Source organism: Lytechinus variegatus, chromosome 18 (genome assembly GCF_018143015.1).
Source record: "Lytechinus variegatus isolate NC3 chromosome 18, Lvar_3.0, whole genome shotgun sequence".
NCBI lineage: Eukaryota > Metazoa > Echinodermata > Echinoidea > Temnopleuroida > Toxopneustidae > Lytechinus > Lytechinus variegatus.
In genome coordinates, this window is record NC_054757.1 from 24417310 (window position 1) to 24434326 (window position 17017).

The 17017-nt window shown below is 36.6% G+C and overlaps 1 protein-coding gene across 1 annotated transcript in view; it reads right to left on the reverse strand.

The window, feature by feature from the left end:
• Positions 1 to 260: 260 nt before the first annotated feature.
• Positions 261 to 17017, reverse strand: part of LOC121405571 (cell division cycle and apoptosis regulator protein 1-like) — a 52079-nt gene continuing 35322 nt past the window's right edge. The window contains exons 4-7 of the mRNA XM_041596498.1: positions 11170 to 11354; positions 10497 to 10695; positions 834 to 1001; positions 261 to 306 (exon numbers count right to left, since the gene is read on the reverse strand). Of these exons, the coding sequence (XP_041452432.1) occupies positions 936 to 1001; positions 10497 to 10695; positions 11170 to 11354 (450 nt within the window). The 3' untranslated portion in view covers positions 261 to 306; positions 834 to 935. The remainder of the gene's footprint in view (positions 307 to 833; positions 1002 to 10496; positions 10696 to 11169; positions 11355 to 17017) is intronic.

Genomic DNA, 17017 nt, shown 5'->3' on the forward strand with positions numbered 1-17017 from the left:
ATCAACAAACGACGCGGAGTTATGGACAGCATGCCCATTGGAGCCGACTAAGGGAGCAAGAATATCAGCGAGATACTTAGACGTGTTGTAAGCAAACGAACTCACACATGACACAATCGAACGAAGCGGGATGTCAGCTTTTGTGGATCTTAGGCAGTCCATAGATCCTGGGCGGTTGCTTCTGCGACGGTTTTAGCTTACGGTAGGTAGAATCATCGATGTCACCATTCTTGTGAAAGCCGCGAAGAATAGTGGAAAGCTTGGTAAGTTTTCTTTGGTTGGGCTGGCATACTTCATACATTCAACCTACAAAGTCAAAATAGATATGAACTAACATAACTATAGGCGGGAGAGAAGCACTTATAATCCTCAGAATCACAAGGTACTAAAGCATAATAAAAACTTAATTCTTACAGTTTGATGGATAGCATGGGGTTTATAAGTTAGAAGGGGAATCAGATTTACCATACAAAATTGTAATGATTGGTATCAAACACAAAAAGTTGATTGATTTCCAAGTACCTAGGGTCAGCATATGCTTGGTAAAAATACTAGGTTTTCTGCAGCTGCATCTTTAGTAATTGAGTTACGAGTACGAGATTTGGTTCTTAAAAAGAAGAATCCTGCAAAATGAATTTCCATTGGGCCAGGGTGAATATTCTTCAAGAAAATTGATGTTCTTAAATTGCTTTTGTGATTAGATCAAAATCTTCCACAATCCTATTTCCTTAGGTTTCAAAATCTTTAATAGCAAAGTGTAAAATTATCAAGTGATAAAGCAGGTTTTGGAAGAATATTCACCCCACCACTGACCCTGTTGTTAAGGGGCTTACCATTTCCTTTGCATCAGTGTCTTCCAATAGTGCATCATCTATACCTGCTTCATCTTCTTTTTCATTGCTGGTCTTCTTTGGTTTCCTCATTTTCTTCTCCTGTTACTGTGACACTCTGGAGTTTTTAAGACAAGTTTGGATGAACCCTTCTTCACAATAGAGCACTTCCTGTATTTAGATTTAAAACGAATAAATGTAATTAATTTGTTTAACTACTTTTTTTCCTTTAAAATTACAGATAAAAAACCTCCCTTCCTTTCTTTACAAAAAAGGCATTAATGAATAACATTTACGTTTGGGCTTGTGTGCCTCATATAGTATTCTAATAAATGATTATTTCAAGTTGTTATTTTATCATTATAGTAAGGTAAAAAAGAACAGCATGCCACGTTTGTTTTAATTTAACCAATGTGTCATGCTGCTCCACAACACACACAAATCACTTCATTACACACTAGTCTAGAGACATGTCACTCACAAGTCCCTTAATCACCTCCCAAAATCCACCTAAAAGGCCATATTTTGATTATTCTGGTTTCATAAATGCAAAATAGGCACCATATTTCCAAAGCACGCAAAGGCTTATACTGCTAAGAAACATGGTTACAGAAAATGCGCAAACAATAAAGAAATCTGCAGTTTGTGACAAGATTTTCTTTTATCTTAAGCTCCGAGGGTGATGGTATTGGCGAAAACAAATAAAAACCCCAACCCTCCGTATCTGCCGAAGTCAAATGTAAGTCCCCGCTGGCCTGCATTTGACTGCAAGGGGAGTACTGACAGGCGCCGGAACCTCTGTGATGGACAACCATGTAAATGGTACAGCGCATTTAAATATTGCAGAAAAGCTTACATGTACGCAGTTGAATTTCGGGCAGTTTACTCTACATGTCAGAAATAGATCTAACTTTAAGTAGAATTTACAAAAAATCTCATCAAAATGCGAACAAGAATGATGTGATTTTTACCAGAAAAGGCGAGGATGTAACTTTAACGCTAAAAAAGAGGAAGGTACCCTTGTCTGCCCACTCATTCACTTTACAATTTACATGCAGTTTGGGATTTTTTGCATGAAAGTGGCATTTTCAGGGCATGCGAGTACAAAATAAAATAGTTCTCTTTCGCCTATTTTTTGTAATTTTTTCAGTGATATACATATTGCAAAAAATGATTTAAAGATGGTGTTTGTTGCATCTTTATGTTAGAATCGCGAAGTTACACGTATATGCGCAGACAAGGGGCTTCAGACCATACATGAAGATCTAACGTTAGATCTAGAATCTAGACTAATTAGATCTAGATCAACCATTTCATATAGATCTAGACTAATGCACTGACTGAAGTGACACCAAAACACTGACAAACAAGTGATGTCTGCTGATTTCACTACACTAGTACACACACACAAAAAAAAATCACACCAATTCCAACATATTTGACCAAGTGAGCATAATGAGTGCAATTCCAAGGAGACTGCACGAATACATGCATGTGTAGACCCGGGCCGGCCGGCCGGGACGCTGGCACGAATGCCAGTACAGTAAGCGTTCGGGCTGCCGTAGTACTAGCTCATCATGTAGGAATGGTGGGTGGGTGTTAGGACAGTATAAAATTAAAAATGAAACTGCCTTCTTTGATTAAACAAAAACTATGGTACGGTATGTGCTGTTTTCAATACGGTAACTGTTCTATAAATTTTTCTAACACTTTGTTCTAAAAATTATAGAAGGCATTGCCTGTGAACTATTAAAAATTGACTGCCCAGATACACAGCCCGTCCGGACACACAAATTAATATACGGTATCATGTCTAATCTAGATGTACGGTAGAGTCTAACCCAGGCCAGGGAGCTCCAGCCCGCAAAGCGGGACGGAGCCGCTTCGCGGGCAGGAGCTCCCTGGGTTAGGTACCGTACGGTACCGAGTCTCTAACACTAAGTTTAACATCACGCTGTCATAGGTTACACCAAAATACAGATTCTAATAAGTTCCACGACGAATCACAATAAAATAAATATCAACATATTCATCAACATACAAATATAACTTCGAGCATACCTTTTAATTTTGCAATAATGTCCTCAGAAACGTTTTTGGTCAAATATTCTTCCATCGCAGCCCGGGAACGCAGCCATGAAAGAGAAATTATGGCGGTGACAGTTTTGCTCTGGTCACGTGATTCCAATTCATCGCGATATGATTGGTTAAAGTTTTAAGTCTTTACAAAAGAATTAAAACATCAATTGTTTTCGCGAAACCTCCGAGAAATTTTAAATCAAAGCATCACTAAAATAAGTCTTTACGACTTAAAATAATTACAAGTCTCACTTAAGGCTTAAATTTTAAGTCTCAGGAATTAAGAAAGTATACACTCATACATATTCAAGCTTCATCCCAGTCACCTGTCGGCATATAGGTCTCATTGGTGAATTTTTGGGGTGAAATGCTGATAGACTGAATAGCAACACCAATCCTCATCCAGCTGTTGAACAAGCTTTGATTAAAACCACTGTAGAAGTACAAAGTACAAGGAGTAGAGGACTGCTTTACCTCCAAAACATGACTATTATAACCATGATTTCTACTCTCATATCATTTTCAAAGTACAAGAACCTTTCGTATATATAAGGTCCTATAGGTGAATTCCTGTTGTAAATACCAGAAATTTTTTTAGAAGTTTTACCTCCAAACCATAACAATGACAAAGAATATTGGTACTCTCATACCCATTTTAAGGTTATCAGTTTTTAAACCTACATGTAGTCACTTCGGTTTCACACTATGTTTTAGTGGGCTAGCATAGTTAATAGTACGATACTATCTGGCCCTGCGAGCAAGCAGGTTGAGCCAGCTATGGTGCTCAGAACTGCAGTATGAAACCAAACCGGGCTTAGGAAAAGTGGTAAGTATTGACCAATCACAGACAATGTGGCGGAAAGTGGTGAATATGTTGCATAATAGTTGATGAGAAACCTGTTTCTTCCCGGTCTGCCACATCCAGCTTCAAATATTTTACGAGGCAAAGGTGATTATTAGAAATCAATAACATAAACCAGTGGAGCGCCTCTGGCAGTCTCACCTGCATTACAGGATTTATGATGATGATGATCCACAGTATTTATATTGCGCCATACATCACTTAAACACATTCATAGGCGCAGGCTTATCCAATAAGTTAATCACTACACATCTACTGAAATAAGTGAGCTTTGAGAGACAGTTTAAAAGTTCTATGCTGTCAATTTCACAAAGTGAATAAGGGAGGGAGTTCCAAAGGCATGGAGCAATAGAAGAAAAGACACGAATCCCCTAGGTGTGTGATGGGTACATGAAGAGTGACACCACTTCCAGATGGGCATAAGCCAAGACGTAAACCAGGACATTGTTCTATAAGGGAGGTCACTATCCTGGAGCCTTGAAAGTGAGGAGAATTTTGAACTCTATCATGTACTTAATTGTTAGCCAATGCAACTAATGTGGTCATATTTCTTTGTACCATTTAGCAGTGCTGGCTTAGAAAACTACTACATGTATAAAATAATTATTAAAAAAAAAACACCATTCATATAATGATACAATAGGCTACTACGTTTATTGACCGTAATTACATTTGACCCTGATCATGTGACCTAACACTTGTCAGTGACACTTGACTATCCAATGTCCAAACTTCATATACTATATCCATTAACTTTGAAAGTTATGTGAGCAATTTAATGATTACCTCCAATATGGCCAAAGTTCATTGACCTTAATGACCTATGACCTTAGTCATTGACCTGAAACTCGCACAGGATGATCAGTGTAACTTCATTACTTTTATGTCCAGGTTTTATGAATCAGATCCATAAACTTCAAAAGTTATGATGGCAATTCAACATATACCCCCAACTTGGCCAAAGTCCATTGACCTTTGACATTGGTCATGTGACTTGAAACTCAGGCAGGATGTTCAGTAATATTTGATTAAAGTCATGGCAAAGTTTCATGAACTAGATCCATATACTTCTTAAGTTATGATGATATTTAAAAACTTAACCTTAGGTTAAGATTTCGATATTGACTCCCTCAACACGGTCTTAGTTCATTGACCCTAGATGACCTTTGACCTTGATCATGTGACCTGAAACTCACATAGTATGTTCCATGATACTTTATTACTCTTATACCTTTTTTACACAGGCTAAAATTTCCTTAATCCCCTTCTATAGGTGGGGCTAAATTGCCATTTAGCCCCACCTATAGTACGGGGTTAAGCTTAGCCCACTTTCTTTTTACACAGCATTTTTGCAAAGTGGGCTAACCCCACCTTTAGTACGGGATTATTTGGCCCTGCAAAAAAGCAGGGTTATCCCAGCAATTGCGGTGCTAAGAGCGATAGTACGGGGTTAAGATTGCTAGTGTAAAACGAAAGTGGGCTAAGCTTAACCCCGTAATATAGTTGGGGCTAAATGGCAATTTAGCCCCACCTATAGTACGGGGTTAAGGAGATTTAGCGTGCGTAAAAAGTGTACGAGTGAAGTACTTGTACTACAAATGATCGACAAAAACCACTAGTCCGGGGTTAGCGAGTTTCGTGTGTGAAAAGCAAGCATTCCTTATCCGGGGTTAGCAATAAAAATTTGGCATGTGTGAAAAGGAAATAAAATAGTACTGGGTTAAGGATAGTACGGGGTTAGCGATAGTCCGGGGCTAAGAAACTCCTGTGTAAAAAGGGTATTATATCCAAATTTTATGAATCAGATCCATAAACTTTAAAATTTATGATGGCAATTGGACAAATACCCCCAACTTGGCTAAAGTTCAATGACCTTTAACCTTGGTCATGTGGCCTGAAACTTGGCAGGATGTTCAATTATATTTGATCAACCTTACAATTTCATGAACTAGGTCCATATGCTTTCTAAGGTATGATGTAATTTCAAAAATTTAATCGTCAGTTAAGATTAGATGTTGAAACCGCCGCCGCCGTCAGAAAAGAGGCACCTCTAGTCTGATACTGCACACTTCAACTTTTGGAAGAATACCTGTACAACACTTACCTACTCAATATTGATATCATGGCTAAATGGTCTTGGGTGCCTGCCTTGGAACAATATGGGGTTTACCAACTGGCAAAGAACTCATGCCCTAATGCAAGGTATTTAGTCTACATTGCATTTATGTACAAAACCTTGGAAGTTAGCGGAAATAGGAACAATACTTTTTTCATACATTTATCCATTATATATTGAAAGCAAAATACAATACAATCTTTCTGAGGTTCAACCGTGCATCTCATGTGAAGCAACAATGCGCAATTTGCTGGCAGGCCCTACGTGGATTGCACAAGTTTGCATTAAGTGCAATGAATTGAATCATATTGCGATCATTACAACCATCTAACAATACATTATGGATGGTATGTGCGCAATGGTATGAATGTCATGTTCAGCCCCCCCCCCCCCATTTGCTCAGGTACAACAAGCTTAATACGCATTGTATAATTATAACTATACTTTTGTTCTGTTTATATCAGTGATAGCACCACAAGTGCATCTGACTACCCAATTGATCGCACATATTTGGAAACATTTCATTCTTGAAGGTCAAGTCTACCCCAGAAAAATGTTGATTTGAATAACCAGAGAAAAATCAAACAAGCATAATGCTGAGAATTTCATCAAAATTTGATGTAAAATAAGAAAGTTATGACATTTTAAAGCTTCGCTTATTTTTCATCTATTCTAAAAAAAAATTGTATGCAAATAAGAGAGTCATTGTCTCTCACTATTCTTTTGTTTTTTATTGTTTGAATTCTACAATATTCAAATTTTTACAGATTTGAAAATAATGATCAACTTGACTGAACCACATAATGTTAAAAGAGTGGTAATTCACATGTTCAGGGAGGAAAAAAAACTGAAGTATAGGAGAATGATAAAACAACAGAAAGGAGGAGAGGGGGAAAAACGAGGAAATAGACCAAAAAGGTATAATGTCAACCATAATGTGCGCTCTTGCTATTGCATGAATATTTACTTTGACGAAAGCAAAATCAGTTCAAATGCTAAAAGTATTAATATTCTAAAAGTTTCCTCGACAAAAATGGAGGAAGTAGAATGATAATTTACCTAAAAAAAAACAGCTTTAGGGTTAGGGTCCCTACAAACCCCTCTCAATCTTACACCACCCCCCCCATTTAAAAAAAAAAAAAATTCTACTTTTTCGCCAGTTTCTTTCTTTTTTTTGTCTTTTGTTTTTCTGGCAAATAGCATAGTAGAAAAGGATCCATATGAAGAAAAAAAGGACAGGATTACATTATATTTTTCTTTACGGTAAACATACTTTTGGGGGCTTACCCTGGTGAGCATCAACACCAAAATATTTGAAAAAGATATATAAATAATGGGCTGCTGAGCATTTTCGATAATGGAGGGGTTGAGCTGAATGTCGGAGGGAGTGAACCTGCCCAAAAATAACAAATCTATGGATTTTGCGTTTTTGTATATATGTTTGCTGGATGGAGGAGGGTGGTCTTATGCCTCCTATCGAATCCAACGCCTCTGTACCAATAATTGAATGATTAAGAAGATAGAGACAAAACGGGATATAAATCTTTCATAATTTATTACTTGTTTTCGGTTGTGAAAAAAACGAGAACGGTTAAAAAATGGAAAAAAAAAAAATAAAAAAATAAAACAGTTATAATTTTAAAGATGCTACAATTTCATTAGATAAAAACAATTAACTCTCTCTCATTGTGACGTACCGTAATCAGTAACATGGTTATTTTGGAGGGAAAAGGGAGATAGAAAATAAAAAAACGGGAGATAGAAAATAAAAAAACGAGATGACGAGTGTGTTGGGAGGTATGATTCAGATCCACTATTTGAGTCACATTTACCCCCTTAACTCTTTGGAATTGCAACAGGAAAACTCGAATACTGGTATGCAATCTTCACTAACAACATTATTTTTATTACAAACTATAATTTATAAGATACTAAAGGCAATTTTTAGCGAAACATTGAGGCCACCGTCTTAAAGTTCAGAAGCCAAAAATCACAAAATAGTTTCGGACTTTCGTTGCGCAGTGTTAAATCATTATTGTACTTGCGAGGGAATATATAACCTTTATTATTCATTCTGGAAAACAAAGGTGTTTGGTATGCTGTGATTTCACCCAAAATGGATTATCGTCGTAAAATACACTTTGCAAATGATCTTCATACAAGGAGGTAAAGAGACCATTCATGAGTAGCGTGACAATAGGCAAGGAAAAAAGCACTAGAGCAGACAACAAATCAGTACTGATCGAACCAAACCTGTCCACGTGTGCAGATTGCCCTTATGCATTTTGTACACAGTGCCTTTTGACTTGGGGGAAAAAGCAAAGATTTTACAAAATAACACAACTTTTTCCTCGTAAATTTCTTAACTATTCTGTTGATTTTAGAAGCGAAACCTTTATTTCTAGATAGAAAAATGTCTGATCTTCACATTTACTAAAATTCCTGAAAATACATCAGTTTGGTGCAATTACCAATTGATTCTGAAAACACCATCACGGAACCAAACACCAGCAATGTACCAAAAATGGCTCCACCGCAAGGATAGGTATCCAGATTTGCAGGCCCGCACCCAAAGGGTTAATATACAAGTGAATCAAAATACTTGGGAACTCTTTGGTCAAAGAGTGCTAGTATTACCACCGATTTTATCATACAATATTGAGAACATATTCATAACAACACCCATCCCCAAGTGGTATTATGAGACCAAATCAGTATCATATGAACTCAGTGACATTTTCAAGGCAGACAATCCCTTGCTCCAAAAACAGAGAGGTATATAACTTACTAATCAGAAGTGGCCAAACCACCTCCATATGTTTACTGATGGCTCAAAGTCTCCAGATACGGGCAGGGCAGCTGCTGCATTTTTTATACCACGCTTCAAACACAACAACACATTTTCATACAGAGCAGAATTAGCTGCCATTATTCTATCATTATATTGGTTTTAAAACCAAATACAGGTACCAGGATTACTCACAGGAGCAGTTATATTCTGTGAAGCACTAGAAGCTTTAAAAAACAACAACGAAGAGCAGTTCATTAATGAATTGTTGATGCTTCAGACACAACTTCATCATAAAGGAATACATATTTGTTATGAATGGATACCTGGGCATTGTAACATCACTGGCAATAAAGTGGTACATGTTGTAGATAAGGTCGCCAAAAGTCCCTTAACATCTTACAATCAACATCCATAATAAACTAAATAAAAAAGAGAATCAAATAGTGTGATCAAAGAAAATATTCCAAGAATCAGTGGAATATTTTCCCAAACTCTTAGAATATTTCTGGTATTTTCTCAGCCATCCAATATAATATAAATATTTATGCTGTTTGCCCTGCACCCGATCACATGCGATGTTTTGAAATCGGCCGTGAATAATATGTGTGAGGAATTAGATACTGGCCTAAAATCACCAATTTTTAGGACATCCAGAGATTGGACATGGAGTGAAATACAGGTGAAGAGTAAGAAATTAAGCTATTTTTTTACTCATTATATTTTTTTTCTTTGAGTTTTACAATAAACCCCTTTTTGATCCCACCTTTATCACTCAGAATATCCGATCGAGTTCACCGTCCCGAAGTTTGTGTAGGTGGAGCGTAGTGTAGCGATAGTGAAGTAGAGTGGGGCCTGCATGAACTTCGCCCGAGTTACCCCAAGACCAACGTGTGAGCTAAATATCACTTAAAAACAGATGAAGTGTTCAAATTACAAGATCTTTGCCTGAATTTTTTTTGGACATATAATATGTTGTTACAATGGCAACACGATCTCTAACACTTGGAAAAATATGCCCTGCACATCTCAAGACCAATGTGTGAGTCAAATTTCATAAAAATTGGTTGAAACCTGATAAAGTAGTACAAACCACAAGATTATTACATAATTTGGGCCATATGTTATGTTCTTACCATGGCAACTTGATTTCCGACACTCATAAAATATTTCTTGCACATATTTACCCTATCACCAATATGTGTGCCATGTTTCATGAAAATTGGCTTAAAACTGAGAAGTTTGATGAAAAAGATTTGCAACGGACAGACCGACCAACAAACCGTACACTGATTCCAATAAACCCCCTTCAAACTTTGTTTGGCATGGGTAAAAAAATCATTTAGTCCGGAATTTTATATTTGACAAGTAGGATTTGGTGAAAATATTGATACTATTGATCAATGTATATCAATGTTTATTCAGCAGGTCGCCTGAATAGCAAAGTGACTTTAATCTCAATGGAAATTCTGTTAGTAAGAAAGTTAACTTTTCTTTCCTTTAACATTTTAAATCGCTGTGAAACGCGTTCAATGCAACTTGGTTACTGTTGTTGTTGCATTTGCTGTGATAACAAAGCAGGATACGAGACAGTGAGAAGGGAAAATCAAATAAATTTGAACCATTTTAAAGCACAAATGCTTGGTTTATACTATTAAAGTCAAATTTTGAGGATTTTTTAGTTAATTCGAATTGAATTTTAAATTTCACACAGTTCCTCTTTTGCTATGAGTGATGCAAAATATCAATAAGAGCTTTTGTCAAGGCAGATGGCAGTTTCATTAAGTTGTTTGTAATTTTCTGCTAGGAATTTCCACCAACCTTAAGTTGTTGAATCTTCATGGTAGCATGGTGTTGCTGCTGTTGTGTTGGTGGCGCCTGAGCAACCTGTTGCTCCATAGGACTATTCAAGAGTTGTATATGAGTCGCATTCCATTTACATGTAAATGGCATGCTGGCACTATTGGTAGCTTCATCCAATACACGCTCGCCAATCTTGGGCATGGATCCTTTTGCGGTACTGCAGATAGGAATAAATATGCAATGACATACATGTTAGGTACTGCAAAATCAGAATATCATTAAAAACAGACTTCAGAAGCTTTTCAACATGCATTGATCAGAGTAAAATCACATGAATGAACAGAATGCTAAAACAAAATAAAGGCAGACATTGAATGCTAAGCAACAGATAGGCTATCAAGATAAACAAATGAACCTTAGTAAACAAGCAATAATTGAGAAACTAAAACAACACAAGGAACTCTTCTGATGGCACATAATGGGGTCAGTAAGATGAATAAATGGTGGCTCAAGCAAGCGGGTGAGTGAAACTCTGATTAGCCATTGCTTACCACTTGAACAATATTGTTCATCTAAAGCATATGGCTCTGATTGGAAGCATTATCCATGTTTGCTTGATTCCCAAAACATTTTAAACTGATCATTCAGCTCCAGTATGAAATGTGTTAATTCATCCTATTCCCTGACTCACTTTGTTTGAAAGAAAGCATCTTCATCCATAAAGCCAAATGCATCATGAAGCTTAGTGACTAATCCAGTAAAGACTCTCTGTCCTCCTTGTGTGGCTTTGGTTGTTGGGTAATTAAATGGTAGCTGAGGGGTTATACCTCCCTGACAACCTGCTGCTGCTGCAGCATTCTGGGCAGCTGCTTGTTGCTGAATGAAGAAAAAATAAAGTAATAAATATTTTGAGTTCAACTAAAACTATAAGAGCAAACTAATGAACATTCATGAGTGTGTCAAGTGAGTATGAGAATGCAGGAGTCTGATCTTCAAGATTAGGAACAGACGGACTCAACCAACCGTTCCCCAACCACCAGTATACGCCAATTCCTACATACCACTTGAACACTCTTGATTAGCAGTGGTATAATGCATAATAGAAAATATAATATATAAAATAAGTAACATCAGGGGCGACATAAGATTATATGCTACAACAATGAACAATTTTACTGTGGGTGGTCCACCGGTAAAAGTAAGACCATCTGGTATCAACATCATACTGGTATTCATACTACCACCAAGACTTCATGACAGTCATAAAATGGGTTCAAAAGGTCATACCTATATTTGAACTTTTATTATTATTTATATACTGCGCTTTTCCCAGAATGGCCCAAAGCGCTTACAAGAAGAAAAAGAGATTTTAACTATACAAATTCAACTTTTTTTATCATCTATGTATTTTTATTCTAGCATTAAGGTGATATAACAGGTTGCTTGGGAATCTTAACACATTTAATGAAATCGGATAACTGAAATTATAGCCACACAAGTTTCAAAATCTCTCCTTGACTCTAAGCTTGAGCTTCATCACTATCAGGCCTGCAAGTGAAAACCAATACATAATGGCATTGTATAGATGCTTTCAACCACTCAAAGCTTAGCTCCACTTCAGCTAAGCACTGCCATTTCATGTGGAGTTTTGTCAGTGATTTCCACAACTAATTTACTCTTTATCAATCAGGGTTAGCAGTAGTTTATAAAGTTAATGACTAAACTTTCCTTCTTTTTCTCTTTTGAATATTTTGGTTTATTAAGCATTGTGTCATTATGCAATTGATTATCATATATTCTTGTATGTGTGTTGTAAAATATTCAGCAATTCAGCCTTTGGCTGTGAAGGAATTTTCAATAAACCATTACCATTACCATGAAAAATTCTGAAGACTGCCTGTAAACAATGTGGTATTGTATGAATAAACAAAAGAACATGAATGCCTCACGTACTCATAGCAGCAGGTAGGAGGGCATCAGCCCTCACCAGGATCTAGCTAGGAATTCCAGTGGGTGATGCAAAACTGCTTTTGAAATTATGTACTCGGTTGTAATTGTTAAGATCACGTTTTTATACTTTTATATTTGCTCTTGCTTGTATATCCAAAGGAACTGCTGCTGAGCTAGCACCATGAGCGTTTCTGGACGGTGTGTGCGCTCAATAAGATATCACAATTATCATTATTAGAGGCTATTTACCAACTCAGCGGAGCACACCATTAAAGCCCTATCGCGGTAGGTCGCCGAGCAATCTTGTTAGCTACGCTTGTGAGCATCGTCTTGCTCACTCTCCAAAATGTCTGCAATATTAAAATCCCAAAATCTAATGGAATCATTAAAATCTAGTAAGGCTATGAATGTTTATCATTTACATTGACTATCAGTGTACCAATATTATTTCATATTTGCAAACAAGTGTGGGTGAGATTTCCAATTACCAGTCATTTTGATGGGTAATATAATAAGCCAAACTTTATGCAAATATAGTGTTGATTTTATATAGCATTTCAAAATCCTCAATTTCAATATCTTCCTAATTTTTTGTTTAAAAAACCCATTTTATTACATTTACTATAATTTTCCTGAACTGATAAGGTTGGTAGAGTATTTTTTCTTGTCTTTATAAGGAAATGGCAGGCCTTCAAAATCAGGTTAATTTTTTCACATTTTTATGAAAGAAAATCGATTCGAACTACTATACCACTTACATTAACGAGTGGATACCATGGCTGACCAAAAGAACACATAAAAAGGATGTCTTTTTCAAGATAGGGCATTTAACGTACGTACAGTTGTGTTCAGAGGGATTCATACCCCTTGGAAAATTACATTTTTTTTGCATTGTTAAGAAAAATAAGAGAAGAAATGGACTCAGTTACAAATCAGTCAAATACATTTACGTATCATTTACAAAAGCATGCCATTTTTATTTTTACCTCATTTGCATATCAAAAGAATAGATAACTTTCCTGGATTTTCTGATGTCCAGAAGTATTCATACCCCTGTCATGAACCACGAGTTAATAATTAATTGAATAGCCTTTATCCGCAATGACTGCCTCCAGACGTCTCCTACAATTTTTTTTACTAAGTTCTTGCATGTCTCTACAGGGATTTCGGCCCATTTCTCCTTTGCAATCCTCTCCAAGTCCTTCAGGTTGCTCGGCTTCTTTGCGTTGACCTTCACCTTGAGCTCTTTCCAAAGGTTTTTGATTGGGTTCAAGTCAGGACTTTAACTTGGCCACTCCAGAACGTTGACTGCATGCTCCTGAAACCATGTTTTGACCTATCATTTGTGGAGCGTTGTGGCCCAGTGGATTAGTCTTCGGACTTTGAAACAGAGGGTCGTGGGTTCGAATCCCAGCCATGGCGTAATTTCCTTCAGCAAGAAATTTATTCACACTTTGCTGCACTCAACCCAGGTGAGATGAATAGGTACCCGGTAGGAAGAAATTCCTTGAATGCTTTGAGCGCCTAGGCAGCCTAGCTAAAGCAGGGGTAATAATAATAGCAGGGCCCGCTGGGAGAACAGTTTTCGGAACTGAAGCGGCTTCCCTGGGTAAATATACATATATTATTATTATTATTATCCTTTTACCTTTTTCTTTCTTTCTTTTTTTTGACTGATCGCTTCCTTTCTCTTTCTCTTTCTTCTTTCATTCTTTCCTTTCTTTGTCTCTCGGTCTTTTTTTTTTCTTCCTTTCATGATCTATTATTTTACCTTTTCTTTTTTTATATTGCTAGCTTTCTTGCTTCTTTCCCTCCCTTTATTTATTCATTTCCATCTATCTATCTATCTATCATTTTACCTTTCCTTCATTTCATCCTTAATTCCTTTCTTCCTTCTTTCAATCCTTCCTTCCTCTCTTTCTTTTTTCCTTCTTTCCATCTCTCCTTTTACCCTTTCTTTTTTATTGCTTCAATTCTTTCCTTCATTCCTCTATTATTTCTTTCTTTCTTTCTTATAATTGTTCTTTCTTTATTCCTTCCTTTCCTTGTTTAGTTCTTTCCTTTTTTCCTTCCTACACATCTATCCTTTCGTCACCTTTTTTTTTTTCTTCCTTCCTTCTTTCCTTTTATTCTTTCTTTCTTCATTTCTGTCTTGCTTTCTTTTTGTCCTTCATTCCTTCATTTTAGGGGGGGGGGTAAAAAAAGGATAGAAAAATAAATCCACGACTTATTTTAATGTTTTCTTTATTTTGGGGGACCAGAAGATTTTAGGTTCGGACCAGTAGCAAATTGCAAAACTGGGTATCTCCTGGTCCGACATGAATAGGATGGACCAGTAGAAAAAATGGGTTAGTGTGGAGCCCTGACTAAACCGAATGATGTAGGTAAGGGTAAAACCCGACGACCGACGTCCATGACAATGAAATATCGCTATACTTGTTTAGGGGTTCAATTCAGGGAATACTTGCCAATAGTATCATTTTGTTTCACACACTTAAGGGTAAGGTTTCACACGCCAGTACTTGTTAAGGGTGCACTTTCAGAATATGGAAAACACATGTTTAGGGTGCTTTTTGAGATCTCATGGTCGCATATGGTATCCACTCGTCAATGGAAATGGGCCCCCCCCTGGGCTATAGAGTTATGATGGTAATTCAACAAATACAACCAACATAACCAAAGTCAGTGCAGGTGTTGGACAATAGGAGTTTGAGCACACACTTGCTCTATTATGTTTTTCCCCCTATAAAACTGGGGCAAAGATTAAAACATTTTTGTTATGCAAACTTTATCTTACAAACAATTTATTGCTTTAGCTATTTCCTTTTATATCCTACATAGATTGAATCCTGTAGAGTGATTGGTTCAGATACCATCATGTGACCAAATATATTTCAACCATGATGTTGCGTGACATCAGACCTCGATATATTTTTCGCTATAATAATATTCCGACATCATTTCAGAAAACTGGATATTTGGCTAAACTCTCGGGTGCACCAGCCAGCGAGCTTTCTCTCCTGGGCAAGTCCCATGATGCGTTGGCTCAGGCACTAATCTGCGTTCTGCTGAGCGTGGTGGCTCGGAGAAAAGTAGGTAATTCAACGCATGTAAACGGACTTTGCAAGCTCAGTGCATAGATTTTGGTTATAAATTATCAAAAGTAGGATATAAAAAAAATATATCAGGTGTTACAATACTACGTTCATTGACATCTAACCTTGATCATGTGACCTAAAACTTGTCAACAATACTTGACTTCTCCTAAATCCACATTTTATACAATACATCTATAAACTTTAAAAGGTCATGTGACCTGAAACTCGCACAAGATGTTCAGTGATACTTGGTTACTCTTATGTCAAATTTTCATGAACCAGATCCATAAACTTTCAAAGTTATGATGGTAATTCAACATATAACCCCCAACTTGGCCAAAGTTCATTGACCTTACATGACCTTAGACCTTGATCATGTGACCTGAAACTCTAGCAGGATGTTAAGTAATACTTTTTGACAACCTTATTGCGTTACAGTTGTGCTCAGAAGTATTCATACCCCTAGGAAAATATGTGTTTTTTGCATTTTTCATAAAATGAAAGCTGAACTTGGATAACTTGCTTATAAGTTATGTACTAATAGACATCTACAAAAGCATGCTGATTTTATTTTTATCTCATTTTCATAATAATAGAGATGACTTTTCTGAATTTTCTGATGTTCATAAGTATTCATACCCCTGTCTTTCTCAAGTATAAGACACCATATTTTTCATAGTTCAAATATTTTACTACCCCCAAAGGTTTCAAGCTGGACCCTACAATGCCAGACATGAATACAAAATAATTTAAGCCATGTTGCATGGTATCCAGGAAGAGGAAGTTGCTTAGATCTCAGAAATCTTCCCTTTTCTGAGGTTTGTCCAGATGTTATTTGCCATGTTGATGAAATTGATTAAAAATCAATTCAAGATGGGGGGGGGGGGCGTTTTGCCTTTTTAAATGAAATTTTGTTGAGATAATCAAAGTCTTTAAATTCCAGAAACATTAGTGGTTCTATAAATTGAGAATCAGTGGCAAGATCTTTGTAGAACTTTCATCGGAATCAGCTTAAACTAAATTCAGTTTTGGTAACGATCTCAAACTGACTTTTTACAGAATCTAATAAAATGACCACCCAAGTGTCTGTTTGTATGAATAAAAAATATGTGCCAAAGGATTCTGGAAGAAATTGTGTAATTGCTGAGAAATAAGCAAAAAAGAGCGGATTCGGTCACTTCCGTCGGTCTTTATTCTAGCAATATCAATACACTGTCCCACGTATCTGTGTTGGTGATCTTCATGTGAACATTTTCAGCCTAGATTTCAATTTTCACAAAGTTCAGTTTATGTAACTGTACCAGATCTAGATCCCGATAATATTCTGACAATTAAGCCTGGTTTACAGACTTTCTCATGAAATCAGTGTTACTGCAACTACTGGCATTTCTCTTTAAACTCACTCACTATTTCTCTTGTATTTCATTATGTGAAGTATGAAATATTCTAATTTTCTCCCTGTTGTCGTGTGAAGCAACGATTAATGCTTCC